Source organism: Suricata suricatta, chromosome 2, assembly GCF_006229205.1.
Source record: "Suricata suricatta isolate VVHF042 chromosome 2, meerkat_22Aug2017_6uvM2_HiC, whole genome shotgun sequence".
NCBI classification, from domain to species: Eukaryota; Metazoa; Chordata; class Mammalia; order Carnivora; family Herpestidae; genus Suricata; species Suricata suricatta.
This window is the reverse complement of record NC_043701.1, coordinates 62,320,140-62,340,242: the sequence shown is the minus strand read 5'-3', so window position 1 is coordinate 62,340,242 and position 20,103 is coordinate 62,320,140. Positions and strand designations below refer to the sequence as shown.

Below are 20,103 nucleotides of genomic sequence, written 5' to 3'. Positions count from 1 at the left end.
TCGTGTCTGAGATGCTGGAAAACTTCTGGAGATGGCTAGTGTGATAGTTACACATCACTGTGCATGTACTTAATGCCATTGAATCAAATTCTTTAAAATGGTTAAAATAGTATGGGGCCCCTGGGTGGCTCAGTCGGTTAAACACTGGACTCTTGGTTTTGGCTCAGGTCATGATCTCGTGGTTCATGAGTTTTAGCCCGCATGGGGCTCTGTGCTGACCATGTGGAACCTGCTTTGGATTCTCTCTCTCTCTCTCTCTCTCTCACTCTCTCTCTCTGCCCCTCCCATCTGCTCTCTTTCTCAAAATAAAAGAAACAAAATGAAAAAAATGGTAAAAATAGTAAATATAATGTATATCTTTGAAAGTTTAACAGTTAAATGTGCTCTATATTGTGGCTTTAAAAAAAAAAAAAGGGAAACAGCACACCTTCCTTTGCCTTACTCTGAAAGGAAATGAGGATTTATTATACTTCCCCTAAGAGCTTGACACATCCAGAACATTACCTCAATATCTAATTCCCAGGTGCTCACATCTCCGTAGGAGCCCAACCGCTTAGGACGTGGGGCAGTTTGAGACCCCACTGGATGAGAGGTACCGCACATTTTCCTTTCCCCCTGCCCGCCCCTCCGCTCACAGACCCCATCGCCACAGGCTGCTGGTTTTTCTCAGTATGGCCTCAGCCTCCAGGCACGTTCTGGGTAGGGACAAACTGGCATCCTGTTATAAATCCTTCCCCACAAAGCACTGGAGACTGGTCCCCTCGCTGTGCCAAGATGTCTTTCTCTGACCATCTGTAATCCATTCAAAGGCAACTGGCAGGAAATGGCAGCAAGGAAAACCCCTGCTCCTTGCAATTGGTGGGGCCACCTCTCCTCTTGCTCATGGCCGGTAACAGGAAGTTGGCCCTTCTTGGGACACAGAACATCTGTGGGAGTTCTGGAAGCTGCTGGGCGTCTGTCAGGGGCTAAATGGGCTCGAGACAGATGCTCACAAAATTTGGTGAGGAACGCATGCTGTATTGAGTTTTTAAATTAGCTCTGAAGAAAACTCATTTGAAAAACCAAAACAAACCCAGACCCTAAGAGAGAAAAAAAAATTATATGAAAACTAACCTCAAAAATGCTTTCTTCTGATTTCTATGGACAATTAGACCACAATTTCAAGTAGTTCAAATCCTTTTGCTGAGGCTTCCCCTCCAATCTGGTATTGTCAGCTGCTTCTTCCTACTAGTGACAGTTTCCTTTTTTGGCACTAAAAGCGGAGGCCCTCAAAGCACCGCAGTGGTGAGCTGAATCCAGCCTGTACAGGCATGCAATGGCTCATTACTAAATTTTCAGGAATACGGTGAGCCAATTATTAAATTGTTAAAAATTACATGATAAAAGCTTACAATTAAGTGTGTTATAGATCTTTAAAAGAATACTCAAAATTTATCAGTTCTTATTTATCTTGCTAAATTTTATGATTATCTAGGCTTTCAGCATGAGTTGACTACTTTTTCAAGAAAGGGCCGGGTAGTAAATATTTTAGGTCCTCAGTGTCTGTTTTAGCCACTCCATTTTGTCATTAAAGGGCAAAAGTAACCAGGACAATATGTAAATGAATGAATGCAGCTGTGTTCCAATAAAAAACTTTATTTATAAAATAACAGGTGCCTAATCTCAATGATGGGCCATAGATTGCTAACTGCTGCTTTTAAAGTTATTTACATCTATTGTATCTGTGTGGTGGAAATCTCATATAATAGTGTTGTGATGCACATCTCTTCCCAACTCAGAGTTCAGCAATAGCTTGGGAATTTACACTATGGAAATTATCAAATGCTATCAATCAGGGCTCAATTCATTTTTTTTTGGTTATATAAATTTAAGAAAGCGATTTAAATAATGGGATATTCAGAAGTCTACCATGTCTATCGCTGTGTTGTACCTAGCACAAAAAATGAGGACATATTTTCTCAGTACTTGAAAACTATTACCCAATACAGCAAGGAAGTCACTCTTGTCACCAACAATCGAGTGAAGTTTCAACATACATCTTTGTTCTTTCACTTTCATCTTACCCGCTGACTTACATGAAAATACCAACCAACACTTATGTCGGAGATATACTTGTTTGTCAACTTCTATCTCAGGTTGGCCGGGGATCCAAGAGTTTGGCAAAAATAAAAAAAAGCATTCTGTGAGAATCAACTGACTATGTGAAATTTACAATAAAGAGCATCGAATTGTTTACTATTTGTAAATTATAAACAGCCTCTTATCAGTAAAATGTATAGTAAACATATGTGTCTACACGCAAATTTATTTAGAGAATAAGTTGTAAAACATCTACTAGCACCACACGGATTATGATTGAAAAAGGTTAATGGGGCAGCAGGACCTAAGGGTCTGTGTGTGTGTGTGTGTGTGTGTGTGTGTGTGTGTGTGTACGAAAGAGAGAGAGAGAACATCCCTCCCCTAGCACACTGAATGGAAAAAGCAAAACACACAAACATGACCAAACCAAGAAGGAGCCTATTTCCTGAAAATTCTACATCATAAAAAAGTGATGTGTTGGGTATGGAAAAGGTATACAACTGGAATAGATTATCAACTGTTTCTCCATAGTATTAATAGCAGGCTCAGGGCTCTCCATAAGTCCTTTCCCTAAAAGTGACTTTTTAGGGAACTCACAATCCTGACCAGGGCTTTACTTGTGCTGTTCTGTCCCTGTAGAGTGCTCCAATGTCCACATCCTATCCATGATGAAGCATTCATTCATTCATTCATTCATTCATCCTTCAAACATTTACTTGACTCTTTTTACACACCCTTTACAGTGCTCTGAATAGAACCACAAACCCAACAGCTCCTGCAGGTCAAAGGCTGTGCAGACAACCAGACTAGAATCTTCCTTCCTGAGTCCCTGGGCACTCAGGCCACATTCCACACTCACTCTCTAGAAGGTCAGTGTTTCCTGCCCACTGCATGGCAAGTTCCTGAGTTCCTGGAAGGCAGGTACCAAGGCTTTTCCACCATTACATCCTGCACAGAGTCCAATCCAGCACCAACTGGACAGTTGATCATTTTCTAGTGAATCAACGATACAGGACACATCTCTCTAGCTTCATAACCTACAGACTGTCATTCATTCTGGTTTATAATTTAATGTCAGCAGTTCCCTGGACCAGGTTAAATTCTGGGCTCTAGCTGAAAGGTGGGAGAAGAATTTTTTAAAAAGTTTTTATGTCATTATTTTGAAAGAAACAGAGACAGCACTAGCAGGGAGGGGCAGAGCGAGGGAGAGAGAATCCCAAGCAGGCTCCACACCACCAGCACAGAGCCCAACGTGGGGCTTAAACTCATGAACTATGAGACCATGACCTGAGTCGAAATCAAGAGTTGGACGCTTAACCTATGAGCCACGCAGGAGTCCTGGGAGAAGGATTATTTTAAGTGTAATTGTCTTCTTCCTCAAATCAATGAAGAGGGTCACTTTGAGTGTGTGGGATAATGTTACTCAACAGTTTTAAGCTCATGCTCTACCAACCAAGATGTGGTCACACTTTCCATCTGATGTCTGTACTACAAAGCTCACTCTATCTAGAATTTCCTATCCATGATGGGTTCTCACACCACACATGCATCCTCGTGAAATGCGGACGTGCCCAGGCTTGCCCTTGTTCCCCCTTAGCTTAAATCATGGGTGCTCACCTCCTTCCTCTGAAAATTGGCAATGAGAAGGGAAAACTTGGCCTTTTTAGGAGGAATTTTAAATTTAACCTTTGCTGATGAGTAACAAACAGGTCTTCTTTATAGAAGAAAGCCAGCCAATAAACGTAGATCAAAATGAGAGACTTTGAAAATGACCATTCTACAACCCCCAAGGAAGCCAGGGATCCAGGTAAGGATTATCAATGGATGCCAAGCCAGTTCCATGAAATTTCTTACTGGGGAACTGGGCATTCACTTGGTACCAAAGCACCACCCACAGAATGACATCCCAGTTGAAGAAGGAAAACAGCTTTGCAATGCAGAGAGGTGGGCATCCCCTTACCAAGTGACCAATACCTCATAATGGGGTGCCCTGACATCGTGTGTCCCTGGGGAGATGCTTAATGAAGTACTCAGAATCACCTGGAGTATTTCTTGCCAAAATGTTCAGCCTAAATTTAAGACATTAGCTCTAACTTCCATGATGAGGGAAAAATAAAGCATAGAGAAACAAGATAAATGACCCTGTGAGGAAGTGATCTGACAGAATGTGAAGCATTTTAAGTGGCCGTGTTTTATAGATGTATACACACAAAAATATATATGAACATAAATAGAGGCGTACACACACATATGGGGGCGCTGTTCTAGATTAAAACTGACGAAGGAGACCTAACAACTGAATATAATGCATGAACCTTGATAGAATGGCTATATATCCATTAAAAAAGCAGCTAAGAGAAAAGGAGCTTTTTTGGGAGGACAAGAGGGGAGGTAAGCATTTGAACTGGAGATTAGATGCTATTAGGGGGTTACCATTAGTTTTCTGGTGATACTGGTCTTATGATTATGTAGCGGAATGCCTTCACTTTTAGAAGATGCACACTGCAGTATTGACGGGTAAAGTGTCATGCTGTCTGCGACATACTTCCAAATGGTTCAGCAAAAACACACATACATATTTATAATAAGATGAGGCTCTGAGAACATAAGTGAGTAGCCCAAGGTTACACAGTCAAGGTGTGTCAACATGATAAATATTTCGAGGTGAAGTGTCACCGTGTCTACAACTCATTTTTAAATTGTATAGAAATATATATCTTTATAAGAAAGCCTGATAAAATGCGCAATAATTTTTAACTCTAAGTGGTGTTCATATGAATGACCATAGTGCTATTATTTCAGCTTTTTAAAAATGTTTATTTATTTTTGAGACAGAGTGAGAGACACAGTGCAAGTGGGGGAGGGGCAGACAGAGGGAGACAGCAGATCTGAAGCAGGCTCTGTGCTCTGAGCTCTCAGCACAGAACCCGAAGTGGGGCTCAAACGCACGAATTGTGAGATCATGACCTGAGCTGAAGTCAAGATACTTAACCAACTGAGCCACTCAGGCACCCCTCAGCTTTTTCTTTGAAGTTTATTTATTTTATTTTGAAAGAGAGAAGGCGTGAGTAGGTGAGGAGCAGAGAGAGGGAGAGAGAGGATCCCAAGCAGGCTCTGTGCTGTCAGTGTGGAGCCTGATGTAGGGGCTCAAACCCATGACCCCATGAGATTATGACCTGCTCCAAAACAAAGTGAGATGCTTAACTGACTGAGCTACCTAGGTGCCCACAACTTTCTTATAGGTGTGAAAATTTCACTATTAATATAAGATGGAGGGGTAAAAAAAAAAAGAAGAAGGGTACAGATTGGGGGTTATATCAAATCTCAACTGAGAACCTCTAGGCTGCTCAGAGGTATCTGTGACTTTGGGCCAAAATTCTAGCACTTTTTTACCTGAATTTTCATTGTTGGCAGAGGGACCCATGGGGGATCCTGAGGCTGCAGCACCCCAAGCTGGGCTGAGCTAAGCTGATCTTTCTGCATTGTTGCCCCATAATATCCACCTGAACAGAAACTTCAGGAGGCCTGCCAATTCTTAGAGTCTCAACAACTTTAAAATATCAGGTGACAAATCAAAGAAATTCATAGGTCATCTCCAGACTACTTTTAAAAGTGAAAACCTAGTGGAGAATCATTTAAAGGATATAGAGCTTCAGTTTTATAAGATGACAAGTGTTCTGGAGATTCGTTTTACAATGTGAATGTACTTAACACTATTGCACTCTACCCTTAAAAATGGTTAAGATGGTTAAATTTGTATTTAACTGCAGTTTAAAAAATAAAAAAGAAAGGGGGCACCTGGGTGGCTCGGTCGGTTAAGTATCCGACTTGTACTTTAGGCTCAGGTCACGATCTCATGGCTTTGTGGGTTTGAGCCCCACATTGGGCTCTGTGCTAGCAGTGTGGAGCCTGCTTGGGTTTCTCTCTCCCTCTTTCTGCCCCTCCCACTGTCTCTGTCTTTCCCAAAATAAAAACTTTAAAAAAAAATGAAAATACAAGTATATCAAGGCACGTCCTTGAAAAAAAATTGGAAACCAATTGGTAACCAAAACATAGCATGCTATTCGTTGAAAATATCTTAGGGGAAGGAAGATATGGTCTCTCCTTTCCCATCCGGCAACAATGGAATGGTCTAGTAGACAATGGAATGGCCATGAAGTGGAAGACTTTGAGGCCAAGGTACAGGGTGGGTACAGCCAGCGGAGGTCTGGGCTAAGCAGCCTGATAGGCTGGGAAAGGCTTTCTCAGAGAGAGAATGTGGCCTGGGCTGTGCATGATGAGAGACCCTCACATGAGGGGAAGGATCTAGAAGTGGAGGACCCCACAGAGGCAGAGACTGGGACTAGAAAGGAGCATGGCTTGTGTCAGGCTGTGAGGGGCAACCCCCTGTGGCATCTGGAGGGGTGAGGCACAGAGGGCCTGGAATACTGCATTAGTTATTGTCCCCTGGGAGGTGATGAAACGTTTTCACTTAAGGAGCAACCTGATAAAATGCGACTTTTCAGGAGATTAATTTTGAAGTGGTATGCAGGAAGACGGAGTCAGGGAGACCAATTAAGCAGCTATTATAAAAAAATCTAGGTAGGCTATGTGGCAGGCTAGCCTCGGATGGGGGCAGGGAGAGTGGGAAGAAACGAAGAGGCGCAGAGAATCACTCCTCAGACAAGAGAGGGAAGGGAGGAGGAAGGGAGGGGGGCTTTTCTGAAGAGAATGGAGAAGGGAAGATACAAAGACGGCTAGCCTAGGGGAGTCTCGGGGTGCAGTGGGGACGCCTGTGGGGGTCTGTCCAGTGCAGCACACCAGAGAAGTGAGCCGAGCACTCTGGAGAAGAGGCCAGGACTGGAGGCAGACACGCCAGAGTCACCACACAGAGGGAACATCTGCAGTGTGAGAAGGGAGTGAGGTTAGGCTGACAGCAAACTGTGGAGGGAGGAGGAGACCGGACACAAGGAGGCAGAAGATGCATAAAAGTGGATGTCACCAAAACTTTGGTAAAGAAAGTATAACTTCCAAAATGCTCTAGGGCAGTCTACTATTTAACAAAATCTACAATAATTCCATTTGGAAAGCAAATAGCTCCCTAATCTGTTTAAGACTGGATCACTATTTACTGGGTTTGCATAAAACTGAAGGTACCTCTATGTTCAATTGTCTTCTGCCAGTAAGTGTTTGGCCTGAGCCTCGGAAGGTGGCAGGACTCATCTGAATCAGTCCTGAAGAGAACATGGGTGTTCTCTATCAGTCTTGCCCTGCATCTCGAAGGATGGTGAGGAGGTTGCAATGGTCAAAGTCAAGGACGAAGCACAAGGGAACAGAAGCCTGGGGTCTGGGGACTTGGCTAATGGGGCCATCACTGGTGAGTAGGCCAAATGGAGTCAATCTCACCCAAATGTGACTAGTTTCGCTTTCTGGTGTTTCTCTTCCTTCCAGCCAGCCACTGTGGCGCCGTTTCTGTCACGTGAGGAAGGTGCTCCATCCTACATGGCTTGGCCCCTGCCGGAGAAATCAAACCACTGGCCAGCAGACCAAGGGGTCTGAGGCCTGTCAAAGGTCACCTGAAACTCCACACTATGAGGTGACTGAACAGGAGAGGGGGCAGCACTGAAGAAGAGACACATATCAAGAGTTCTTCCGGTCTGTGAAACCACTGGGCGAGAGAGAGACAGAGACAGAGAGAGACAGAGAGGTGGAAACAACAGGTCCTCCAGGACCAACCGGGTCAGCACATCTAAAAGGCTAACTGCCATGGTTAATGAAGAGTATGTGATATCCAAAGTCATGGAACCAAACATTACCACATGGCCCTGGCCTCATGGGGGAGATGCACTCTGTGCCTTTCTCGGCTGCTCCAGTCCCCTCAGAGCCAGTGACAGCGAGGGTTTCAGTGCAGCTAAAGAAGCAAAGGTCTTTCACACCCACTTAGCAGGCACATCACCCATCAAAAGGACACCTCTAAGGTGGCAGGTACTGAAAAGCTATCTCTGTTCCATCATCCAAAGGAGTGCACCCTTCATGAAAACACTCACAAGACAGAAGCAGCGGAGATGTTCCAAAGGGGGGGAGAAAAGAGAGAAATCCCCACTGTAGATAGATGGCCCTGGAGTTGCTTGGCAACCACCTTTGCTAACACCTTCTCCCAGAAGGGAACAGTTTGAGTCAGCTCCTGAGATCTCCCTGAGGCCAGGGCTCTGACCAAAGAGGCCCCAAAGCTGGGGCCTTGGGCTGGGAAAGCCTTCCACTGCTGGCAAGCCCGGGGGCCCTTTCAGCTGGTTTACCACTTACCCACAGGAGGGGGAAGAAAACGGGAACCAGTTTGCTTAAAGGGACATGTTCTCCCTTGCAGGCCGGCTCCTAGGGTGAGAAGCGCCTCCTCAAACTTGTGTCCAGGGTGCCCCGCCTGCCTCACCTTAGTCCTAACCTGGCTCCTGGGGCGATCCTGTGACCCAGTGCTTAAGACTATGATCTCTGCAAGTGACCTGCCTCTGGGTTCAAATCCCAGCTTGTGCTACTTCCCAGCTGTATCCCAGCGTAAAACACTTAACCTTTCTGAGCTTCAGTTTGCAACTGTTAAAATGGGGTTGGTCGTGGGAATTGCCTCATAGGGTGGCCATGAGGGTACAAGAAAAAAATGCACATTGAGATCTGTGCCTGGCATCCAGTCAATGCCCAATACATGGCAGCTAGGAGGGTTATTTTTAAAGACACAGAAGCAGTTTCCTAGAACCCCTTAAACCAGATCTATGGAGTCAGAATCTCTGGCAGTGGTGTTTTAGTTTTTAAAGAGCTTCTCAAGGGATTCCTGAGGTGGGCAGAATTGAGAACCACTTTTCATAGCCAGAAAGTCTGGTTCAGAAAGTCTGGTGAACAGCAAAGCCACTTGGGGAGCCTGTTTAAAATGCTGGAGCACCTGAGCGGCTCAGCCGGTTAAGCATCCGACTTCATCTCAGGCCATGATCTTACAGTTTGTGGGTTCAAGCCCTCCATCAGGTTCTGTGCTGACAGCTGGGAGCCTGGAGCCTGCTTTGGATTCTGTGTCTCCCTCTCTCTCTCTCTGACCCTCCCCTGCTCGCACTCTGTCTCTCTCTCAAAAATGAATAAACGTTAAAAAAACATTTTAAGTGCACATTCCTGTGCTCTACTCCTAGTCCTTCTGATTCAGTATGACCACAGCTTGGAAGGCTAAGGACCTCGAGATTTCAATGCAGGGTCCCCAGAATGACCACACTGATTCAAAGACTAATTTACTCTCGAAAACTAATAACACAAGGACATCGGTCCAACTTCTTTTGATTTTGTCCCTGGTGCCCTCAAAGAACCAGGGACAAATCGTTGACCACAGATGCCTAGGGAACCCCAGGCACTCTGCCGGAGCAGTAAGGATGCTGCCTGGTCCCTGGAAGTGGTGGCTCTGCCAAGGCAAAGAAGAGGACCCAAATGCCTGGTCAAGGCAGCGACTGCTGCCTAATCATCCTAACAGAAGCTGACATTATTAAATACCTACTGGGTGCCAGATAGCACCTCATTTAGTTTCAGAGTTTATTCCTATTCTGCAAATGAGAAAACCGAGGTTCAGAGAAGTATCTCACTACCCAGCTAGTAAGTAGCAGAGGCAAGATCTACAAAACACTCTGTGCAATTTCTTACTCTGCAACACCGGTGCACTTCTGTGCTCACACATACATGACATAAAATTTGCCACCATAACCACTTTTAAGTGTACAGTTCAGAGGTATTAAGTGTAATCACACTGTCTTGTAACTGTCACCACCATCCATCTCCAGAACCTATTCATCTTTCCCAATCGGAACTCTGTGCCCATTAAACACTAACTCTCCTGGTCCCTGCCTCCCAGCCCCCGGCACCCACTGTTCTACCATGTCTCTCTGAATGTAACTACTCTAGGAACCTCATGGAAGTGGAATACACAATATCTGCCCTTTGGTGCCCAATACACTCTTTAAAAAAATTTTTTTTAATGTTTATTTATTTTTGAGGGAAAGACAGAGTGTGAGTGGGGGAAGAACAGAAAGAGAGGGAGACAAAGAATCTGAAGCAAGAAGGTTCCAGGCTCTGAGCTGTCAGCACAGAGCCTGATGTGGGGCTCAAACTCATGAGCCATGATCATGGCCTGAGCCTAAGATGGACACTCAACCCACTCAGCCACCCAGGCATCCCTGTGCCCAAGATACTCTTAAAAAGGGCCAGATTCTACCTTGGTCTGATAGGACCAAACTAGGAACATGTTTCAACCATCTTCATAATCTGGCTAGTGTCATCAGTTTGGGCGTCCTATCTCCCCATGTCCAGCCCAGGTACCTAGGACCAACAGGTGTATTGAAGCAGGGCAGCCCCCCCCCCCCGCCCCGCCCCAAGAATCCTATGTAGCTTCATAGACTGGATGAGCTGATACCTGCTCAAAGAGCCTGTCGCTGAGTCACTTTTATCTTCCCCAGTATGGTGACCTGATACCACTTTGTCCTGCTCTAGTGAGTATTTAATTGGCTTCCTTCTTTTTCTTTAAGTACCTGATCCTTTAAAATTGACAAGTGGAATTGTGTTATGAAACCACAGGTAAGGGGATAGAGCATCTACATAAAAACAAAAGCTTTCCTTACAGTTGGATTCCAGTTTTACTTAGAGGCAATTGGGCGAGCCAAGTCTAGCCCCTGAATGGTAAGGATCCTCAGCCTTAGCCTACTTGCAGGAAGGGATTTCCCAGCCTGCCATCATTAGTTCAAATGCCTCAGGGTCCCGAGCCAGGTCCATTTGGTTGAAGTGGCCAATCGGAGTTCTGCCATGGAAGAGAATGAGAGAGAGCCAGCCAAAGAGCATTAGCCGGAGCGCACCATCGACACAACATTGCCACGGGAGTTTTAGGAGACAGAGACATGGAAGTCAGTCCTTGACATTCGGTTTCCACAATTTGGAAAGAAGGCCAACCCACTGGCTAAACTTCTCCCTCTCCATTATGGCTACATTTGATTATTGCAGTCACATATGGCCTCCCAGTGGTCAGGCCCCACAGATTTACCCTGTGAGGTGAGACTGGGGTGGGGACTCCCAAGAACTGGATGTCTCCCTCACCCAGGGCTCTCTTCTCCCTGGTGGAGCCTTGGCTCAAGGCAATCTGTCCGTGTGGTGCTGTGCCGGCCTGGCGGGGACAGTGGGTGGTGGTGGGGGCAATGCAGTCAGGGAGCAGTGCTCCTCTGACCCTCCAAGGCGGTCTGTCTTGGTCTCTATGGTGCAGGGGATGCATCAGCCTCACCCCCATGTTCTAGGATTCTCCCAGTGGCGCCTTGTCCACGAATAGTTGTTAGCTGTTTTGTGAGGAGGAGTAAGGTCAGGAACAACCCATGTCACCATCTTGGTGGCATCACTCCTACTGCAGTCACTATATGATCCTGGTTTGCAGTGTAAACAGTGAGCTGCCTTAGAGCATGGGGGTCCCTGAGTAAAAGGGAGTTGACTAGGACAGGATCTCACTGTGTCTGCTTCTACCGTTTTATGTCTACTTCTGAAGGATGTCATGAATGAAACAAACTGTCACGGATGAAATGTTGGCCCAAAGGATATAAACACAACGTACACAGAAAACCATGCAGAAACCGAACCTAAATCAATTCTGATGCAGAGATAGCTGGCCCCTGAGAACCACTGGCTGGAGTGAACATGCCCTTGCGGTCCTGAATAATGCCACAGGCCACTTAGCGCACAGCTCAGCAGCCCTCTGGAATCAAACTTCCTCTGCCCTCCCTATTTCCTAATCCTTAACACGGAAATCCTGAAACCAGCTGCTTTGCTCTCCATCATGTGCGGCCCCAATGCAGACAAATCCCACGGGTAATCAAACTGCACAGAGCGCCAGTTGTATTTCCAGCCTGACTTTAAATATAAACTGAAATCCTTAATGCTTCACCATAGTGCTTTTGACATCCGGGGCCAACGTAGAATAAATGCCGTCATTATCAGAATCGGCACCTCGGGGTCTCCTACCCACAGTGAGGGACAGTGGGCCCCCCAGAATTAGAACCTGAACTCACGACTGTCACCATGTAGGACAGATTGAAGCTGAAGGTTTGAAGGAGTCATCTTGGAGACCTTTGGAGGAGAGCTTCCTGAGGGATGGAGTCTTCTCTCTTTAGCCCCTCCTAAATTTGGCCCAGTGCCGGGGGATAGTCACAGACCCATATATGCCTGCTGAGCACGCAGTATGGTCGACTCACCTGGAATGTAGGCCCAGGACACAGACAGTGGGGAGTAGAGTGTTTCCGTGAACACCTCAGTCTACTTTTATTGTGTTCTTACTTTTCCAGCCTCACCTTATACCAGTGATTCTCCATCAGGGTGGTTTTGCCCCAGCCCAGGGGAACTTTGGCAATGTCTAGAGACATTTTGGGGGGAGGAGCCACCGGACTCTACTGGTAGAGGCCAGGGACGTTGCTAAACACCCTTCAATGCACACGACAGTCTCCACCATGAAGTAGTGTCACAGTTGAGAAGCTTTGTTCTTATTCTCTGCTTTGCTAGCTTCATTCTAGTGACAGACTTTTTTCTTTCTAGAACATTCTATACACTCTCACACATTGGGCCTTCACACATGTTGCTTCCTTTAACTCCATCCTGGCCAGCCCTGGAAGCACATGGAAACTTCCATTCGTCCTCTAGGTTTTAGCATAAATAAAACTTTCTTGCGGAGGCCGGCACTGAGCCCCTAATGTAAGTTAGGTCCCTCCAATATGCCTTCAATGGCACCCCGATTTCCCCTATCAGAGCACTCACCACAGTAACCATGACTTCGTACATGTCTGCCTTCACCGCTAGGATAGTCATGAGGCTGGCTGTGCTTTTCCACTGCTGCCTCCCCAGGCCTAGCCTGGTGCCAGCACACTGTGAGAGATCATTCGGTCTCTAATGCATGACACAGGCCAAGAAAGCAGGAGGGGGGTATAAAAAGCTAAGCAAGACACTCAGAGGCTTAAGTTATGATCCCATCACATGGGCACACCCCAAAGAGAATGCAGTAGCTCCATATGCACTGATAAGGACTGCTCTGTAAGACCAATGGACATGGCAAGACACTAGGCAGTGCCTACATTAGGGTAGCATCCATGTGGGGAAAGTGAGAAGGAAAAACTGTATGTATCTACTGGAAGCAACTGGGGACAGGGGGAGGAAGGAGGCTTTCTTCTCACTGCACACCCTCTTGAATTTCATAACCTGTGAACATTATTAAAGAAAACAAGGAGCATGTACATGAGTGTGGTATGTATCATAGTCTACATCTTCTTGAGATTTAAAAAAAAATTATTCTTGTAGAATGACATCCGATGAGAACCCAGCACAGGGAAGCCAAATTCACATACCGTGTTTCCAAGTGTGCCCACCCTGTCTGATTTCCTGTTTTGAAAGGAGTCAGAGCCACATTTTCTCCACGTGAAGATGCAGGCACATGGAAATGCTTGTATGTGTAACAGATACTCATTTTATGGGGTGCCTGGGTGGCTCAGTTGGTTAAGCATCAATCTGACTCTTGATTTCGGCTCATGGCTATGGAATCGAGCCCTGTGTCAGGCTCTGCACTGGGTGTGGAGCCTGTTTAAGATTCTCTTTCTCTCTCTCTACCCCTCTCCCCTGCTTGTATGCACTCTTTCTTGCTCTCAAATAAAAAACAAAAAAATAAATAGATACTTATTTCAGAAGCTTTATATTTTCAAAACTAGATGGCTTTGGAAACACGCACTCTCTCTGCTTCAAAGCGAATTCACTCTCCGAGCCCTTCTCCTCCTTTACAGCTTTCCTCCCTATCACCTGGAGGCCACTCTGTCTCTCCTGTCCTTTCATCCCAAATGCTGGGTGAGACGAGAGAGAGGATAATGAAATGCCAAAGCCAACAAGTGTTGCTGCTTGTTAGAAAAAGGGGAGGCAGGCACACTTAATGGAGAAAGAAGCTGAAATTAATGGCAAAAATGAGGCTTATCTGTGTAATCTGTGGACTTGGTGTCTTCCCATCTCCTATTAGCATAGATATGGAGGTGTCTGTATAATGACAAAGGGAAGCCGCCCGCACGTTCCCATAAATCTCCACCACCTGTCGCTGGCTTCCTGGCCTGGCGTCTAAGAACATTTCACTCTTACCAGGTCACGTGCCATCTTTCCCCCCAATTTGCCACAGCTGCAAGGCTCCTAAACCTGAACCGAATGTGTTTCCCATGCTCCCTGCTTCCTTCTGTGTTCCCCCCAACTCTACCTGCATCTCAGGAGCGCAGCAAACCCTCACGACACGGCGAGATCTTACTGGCCCCAGGGCACCATTCACATAGGAAACGTTCCACAAGTTTCCCTCCATCAAAGCAAAACATCTGGGAACGTTAAAACACAGACAAATGCTCAACGTAACCAGTGTAGGCTTCCAAAAGGCCCGAACAAGGATCTATTGAGCACTTTCTTGTCTCAGTGACTGGATACAACAACGTATCGATCATTTTCTAAATTACTGTTTACCTCTCACCTGTCTTCAGACAGAACTCTGTAAACACTTGCTAGCCATAGGCCCGAACCTCCCTAAATATTTTTCTATCCCTTGATAAAACTTATCAAACTCCATATCAACTGTGCACCGGTAAATACATGGATATCACAGAAATCATTTTTTTCCTTAAAAATTACTAGCTTTATAAAATTATGATAACCTGGTTTATGCTAAAAATGAAACTTCTGATACAGTAATCTCTACTCTGCTTGTCACTGGTTAGTTAAAAATCCTAGTTAATTATAATAATAAATTTTCTAGAAATAGCTTCATTAATAAATGATAAACATAATCATTATACCAGTTACAAAAAGGATAAAGGCAAACGTGAAGTGCTTCCTATGTGCTGGGTCCTTTTATACTATCTCAGTCAATCCTCACAACTCTGTTACTATCTCCACTGCATACAGTTTACGGCACTTAGGAGCCACATGCACCCTGCTCCTTATTTATGGACTGACATGCTTTAAAAAAAGTTCAGATGAGACCATGAAAAGAGAAGACCATCCTTCTCCATCACTGAGCTTTTCCCCAATTAGCTGGAAAAAAGTCTTCAAATAAATCTATGAAGCTAGAGAGAGAAAATTATCTTAAAAGGTTAACTGGATGAAGAGCCTTCCTTGGAATTTTCTATCCTAGTTGAATTTCACATCTTAGAGGAGGCTAATAAGGTTTCCTGGACCCTCCTCTTAGGGAATCTCAGGGCCTCAGTGGTCCACGCTGACTGAAGCCAACTTACTCTCCCCTCCAGGTGACATATACCCCTGGGTTTTGAACTCGGACCCTCAGTTTTCTCAGAGTCCTCAAGACCACATGCCATTTATAGACCATTTGCAGAATATGCCTATGTATGTGGGGCAGTGAAGTTTGCCACCAGGAGGAGATAAAATGAGAAGGTAGACCCGGTGTGTAGGAGTTTCAGATATTTTTAATGGGAGGACTTCCATTTTCTTGTTGTTGGTTCTTAAAGCACAGCCCGTCTGGCATGACTCCATCTCAAATAGAGGTACACTGAGTAGGGAAAGTGAGGTTCAGCAATCTCAAAGGGATCTTGGGGGACGTTGAATCCTGCTCCCTTACTTCACAAGTGAGAGAAGAGGCCCAGGGAAGGGAACGGATGCCCTCAAGGTCATATAGGGGAACTGTAGGAAGATTATCCAAAGCCCTTTCTCCCGCTCCCTTGATGCTCTGGGCTGCCCTCCGCATAACGTGACTGTATCCAAGTACAGATCAGCACACCTTCCGAACCCAGGTGATGATCTGGCAAGGTGGGAAAGTGTTTGCAAATTCCTGTCAATTGTGCATTTAGCTAACTTTAGATAAAATAACATTAATGTAAAGAATTCCTTACAGAAATTCTGAAGCATTCAGTTAACATTTCACACTGCTATGGGTGAATGGAAGCCAAAAGGCGAAAGGAAAGAGGAATGAAGGAGGAAATATGTTCCAATAATCAGATTATTCAAAAAGTCCTTCCTGTGAAGCTTCAGTCCTTCTTCTGAAGCTGTGGCCAGACAGAAGCAGAAGGCGATACTATGTTTCTTCTTTCACATTTCCAGCCTAACTTTCCTCCCTGAATTTAGTCTATGAAACATATCACATGGCAACAAAATACATCACAACAGCATTCACTACAGCCAAAAGATGGCAACAAGCCAAACGTCCATCAACAGGTGGCTGGATAAATAAACATGCACATGATGGAATATTATTTTGCTGTAAAAAAGGAATGAAATTCCAACACATGCAATGGCATGGATGAATGATGGAAATGTTATGCTAAGTGAAATGAGAGAGAGAGAGAGAGAGAGAGAGAGAGAGAGAGAGAGAGAAAAAGAGGGGTGGGGGAGGGGCAGAAAGAGAGAATCTAAAATAGGCGATTTCATAGTCAAGGCAGAAGATAGACCAGAGGTCACCAGACCTGAGGGGAGGGGAGAGGCGGAGCTACTATATAATGGGTACAAGGTTTCTGGTTGGGATGATGAAAAATTCAGAAAATGTATAGTGATGATGGTTGTACAACATTGTAAATGTACTTGGTACCCCCAAATTGTACTCTTGGAAGTGGGTTAAAATGGTAAATTTTATATTTATTTTACTGCAATTTAAAATATCATATTAGGGGCGCCTGGGTGGCTCAGTCAGGTAAGCATCCAGCTTTGGCTCGGGTCATGATCTCGTGGTTCGTGCGTTTGAGCCCTGTGTCGCTCTGTGCTGACAGCTCAAAGTCTGGAGTCTGCTTCAAATTCTGTACCTCCCTCTCTCTCTGACCCTCCCCTGCTCACACTGTCTCTCTCTCTGTCTCTCAAGAATAAATTAAAATAAAAAACATAAAAAAATAAAATATCATATTAAAATGTGGATCATGTCCCTTCATTCTCCATTAGAATTCCTACACTTTCTTTTATTCCCTCACTGCCATTAATGACCACACTTCAAGATGCGCTGCCGCTGCCTACCAACAGTGTCATGGTCAATGTGTGTATTTCACACACACAGATAGCCACGATCACACCGCTGCCACTTTGCACCCTGGAGACTCATCCACAAACATGTATCCATCTTGAAGCTACCCAAATAGTGACTTTAAGAGGGCCCACAGCAAGACCAATGCCACCCATGTTTCAGGAGGTACCCCAAACTGAATATCCTGATGCAGAGTCCGAGTTCAACCCGGAAAGACCTCCCCACCGGGGGGGGGGGTGCGGGGGGAGCGGCGAGGGGACAGGTATTTAGTGCTGTACACTCTACCTATAAGGAAAACTGCATGCACACGCCAGGGGGATCTTCAGGGATTGCTGACCCATGTGTGCTCTTCCAGGGCCCATGAACAAAGAGATTTCAGCCCATACATGCCTATTCGTTGAACTCAGCAACTGTACCTTGTACTGAACAGTGGGTGTCCTTAATGCAAATGCGTATAATTAGGAGCTAAATCTTTGAACCTTTACAGGACAAAGGCTATAATAAGCAGGATGTACCACTTGTGACTTCTGAGGAAAGTAGAGCTTTTTCATTTTTCCTTTAAAAAAATCTATTTCTCATGAGGTGAAGAGCATTGGAGAACAAGAGTCTTTGGAAACAGAAGCAGGGAAGAGAGTGCAGAATATGAGTTTTGCGTGTTATGGTCAGAATCTATCCCCCAGGCCTGAGAGGTGCCAATAGGTATCATTCCACGACCTCTAGTCAACTTTAACTTAGAGGTTTTCACAACTGCATCTTCTGCGAAAACCTTGGCATGGCCAGGGGCCTGACAACCGAGTCCCAGAAGCTCTTAAAGATTGCAAGAGTTCGTAAAGAAAACAATCTCTAGTGATATGTTCCACTGCCAACACACATGGGCATTTAGCGCAAATAAGCTGCCACTTGTAAGAAGTCCACTTGACATCATTCCCTTGCACATCCTAAAGACACATGGCAAGATCGTACGAAGATATTTAGAGGCAAACATTTTTCAAATAAGGTTTCGTTCCCAAAGTGCTTAATTAGCAGGAACACTATGCTACAGAACTGTCCTTGAATATGTATCCATTTTAACCTCCATGCTATTTTTTCTAAAGCACAAATTCCCCTCTCCCTGGATGGTCAGGAGATCACTGGGCACAGAAAACCAACTGCCTCAGGTGTTGATCCACAAAACGAGGTCTGTCTTTCCAGGTAGATTTCAACTGCCTCACAGGGTGATATTCTGGTTTATGAGGGAGACCATTCTTTGGAGTCTACCCTCCATTTGTTTTGGATGAGCCCCACTCCCACGGCCTAGTTATGGCTGAACTCCTTTCACACTTCCCACCAACCTCTTCTGCACCCCCATGCCTTCCTCCTCCCCACCCCCCAATTCCAGCCAACCATGTTTATAAGACACCAGTTAGTAAATCACGATTCAAATGAACCCATCCGTTTCCTCGGCAGAAAGTGGCCTCCGGAGTCGCTCCATGTGAACCCACAGGCCAGAGTTACACATGGCAGGCCCGCAAACGTGCACAGGATATGATTTATTTATGATGACCATGTGTGTTTGATGCCCAGTTCCAGACTGTGGCTCCCCTCCCCTGCCTCAGTCTGGGATGAACTATCTACTCACTGTGTCCCACTTCAGGTACTGTATTTCCACGCTGGGAGCACAGAGATGGGTGACCGCCTGGGGGCCGCACACACAGGGGCCCCTAACCCCACTGGCCACGTAACAATCTGTGACCACGCACAAAGTGGGCCAAGTGCAACTTGCTGCAAAGGTTCGCCATGTACAATGGTTTCCAGTGGAGAAGTGGCTGCTGGAAGGGCTGACCATGTGGGGCTCATTAAACTGTTGTGTATTTACCCACAAGGAAGGCTGGGATGCTGGTGAAGGGAGCCCCGATCCTCATTTTAGAGATTTCAACTCCCCCCTCCCAACCCCCCACCATTTGGCAATGATGCTCCAAAGGTGAATGGCAGATCTGCATCAGAGGTCCAAACGTGGACTCCAGCTAAAGTGTTGTAAACTTCTGCCTTCCATGGTCTCCCCCTTTTTCCCCCCAGTTGTATTTATACTTTGAAAGAAGTTAACATGAAGCAGTAGTCACCTGGGCGTGCTCGATTTTTGACAAGCCTTAGTCACTCTGTACCCAGCAGAACAATTCACATTATAGTCGAAATCCTGTGAAGATTCTGCCACACATGCTAACACTAAAATGCCAGTAGCTCCACTTACCTTCTTTATTAAGCCTCATAACCTCCCTGCTTTTTCCACCCTCTTTTCCAGCCTCTTCTAAATCTACATCTGCAGATGAAAAAGAAAAGGAAAAAAAAAAAAGAGAATGAGGAAAGAAAAAAAAAGATCAAAAAGGGGGGAAAAAGCCAAAGTCAAGGGGGGCAGGGAGAGTGTTTATTTGCAAACAGATCGATATAAATACTGTTCATGAAAATCTTTCAAAAATTGACAATGCAACATTTTCTCCCAAGTCCGGATTGCCATCTACCTGGCCCAGATAGGTACCAAAAAAACTATGCAACCAGCAACAGAGTAGCCTTTTAAACAGATACACCGTGGGGCTGTGAAAGCCCACCCCGCGGGCTGCCATGGGGAGCCGGGCACAGACAGACAGACAGACAGCCCTGGCAGCAGGGCCTCTCTCTGTGCATTGATGATCTGTCTCTGTGTGTATTTATTTAGAGAGAGAGGGAGAAGCATGGAGGACACCGGGGGCCACTCTCTCTCACACACACACACTTTTTCCCAGTGGCTCTAGGTGAATGGAAAGGTTACAGGATAATAAAAGGAGGAGGAGGCGGTGGGGTTCTTACTGTCGGAGCAGTGTAATTTGGCGGCGTCGATCCAGGAGGACCAGGGTTTGCCCAGAAACGCCTCCGGACTGGGCACTTTGCGATCCAGTGTCGCCATTGCTCTTCCTTCTTGTTGCTTTTTCCCTGTTCCTTCGGCAGCAGCAGCCGAGAGACACGGGATTCGAGAACGCTCCGACGTCATCTTCGGAACGTTCCGACATTGAGTGCTC

General features: G+C 45.6%; 1 protein-coding gene across 6 annotated transcripts in view; it reads right to left on the bottom strand.

Annotated features, from left to right (window-relative positions):
* Positions 1–20,097, bottom strand: part of ATXN7L1 (ataxin 7 like 1) — a 248,188-nt gene extending 228,091 nt beyond the window's left edge. For 5 of the 6 annotated variants that reach the window (XM_029927361.1, XM_029927367.1, XM_029927385.1 and 2 more), the window contains exons 1-2: positions 19,895–20,097; positions 19,302–19,370 (exon numbers count right to left, since the gene is read on the bottom strand). In XM_029927361.1, coding sequence (XP_029783221.1) covers positions 19,302–19,370; positions 19,895–20,075 — 250 coding nt within the window. In that variant the 5' untranslated portion in view covers positions 20,076–20,097. The remainder of the gene's footprint in view (positions 1–19,301; positions 19,371–19,894) is intronic. The other variant, XM_029927376.1, reaches the window with a different exon arrangement.
* Between the last annotated feature and the right edge of the window lie 6 nt (positions 20,098–20,103).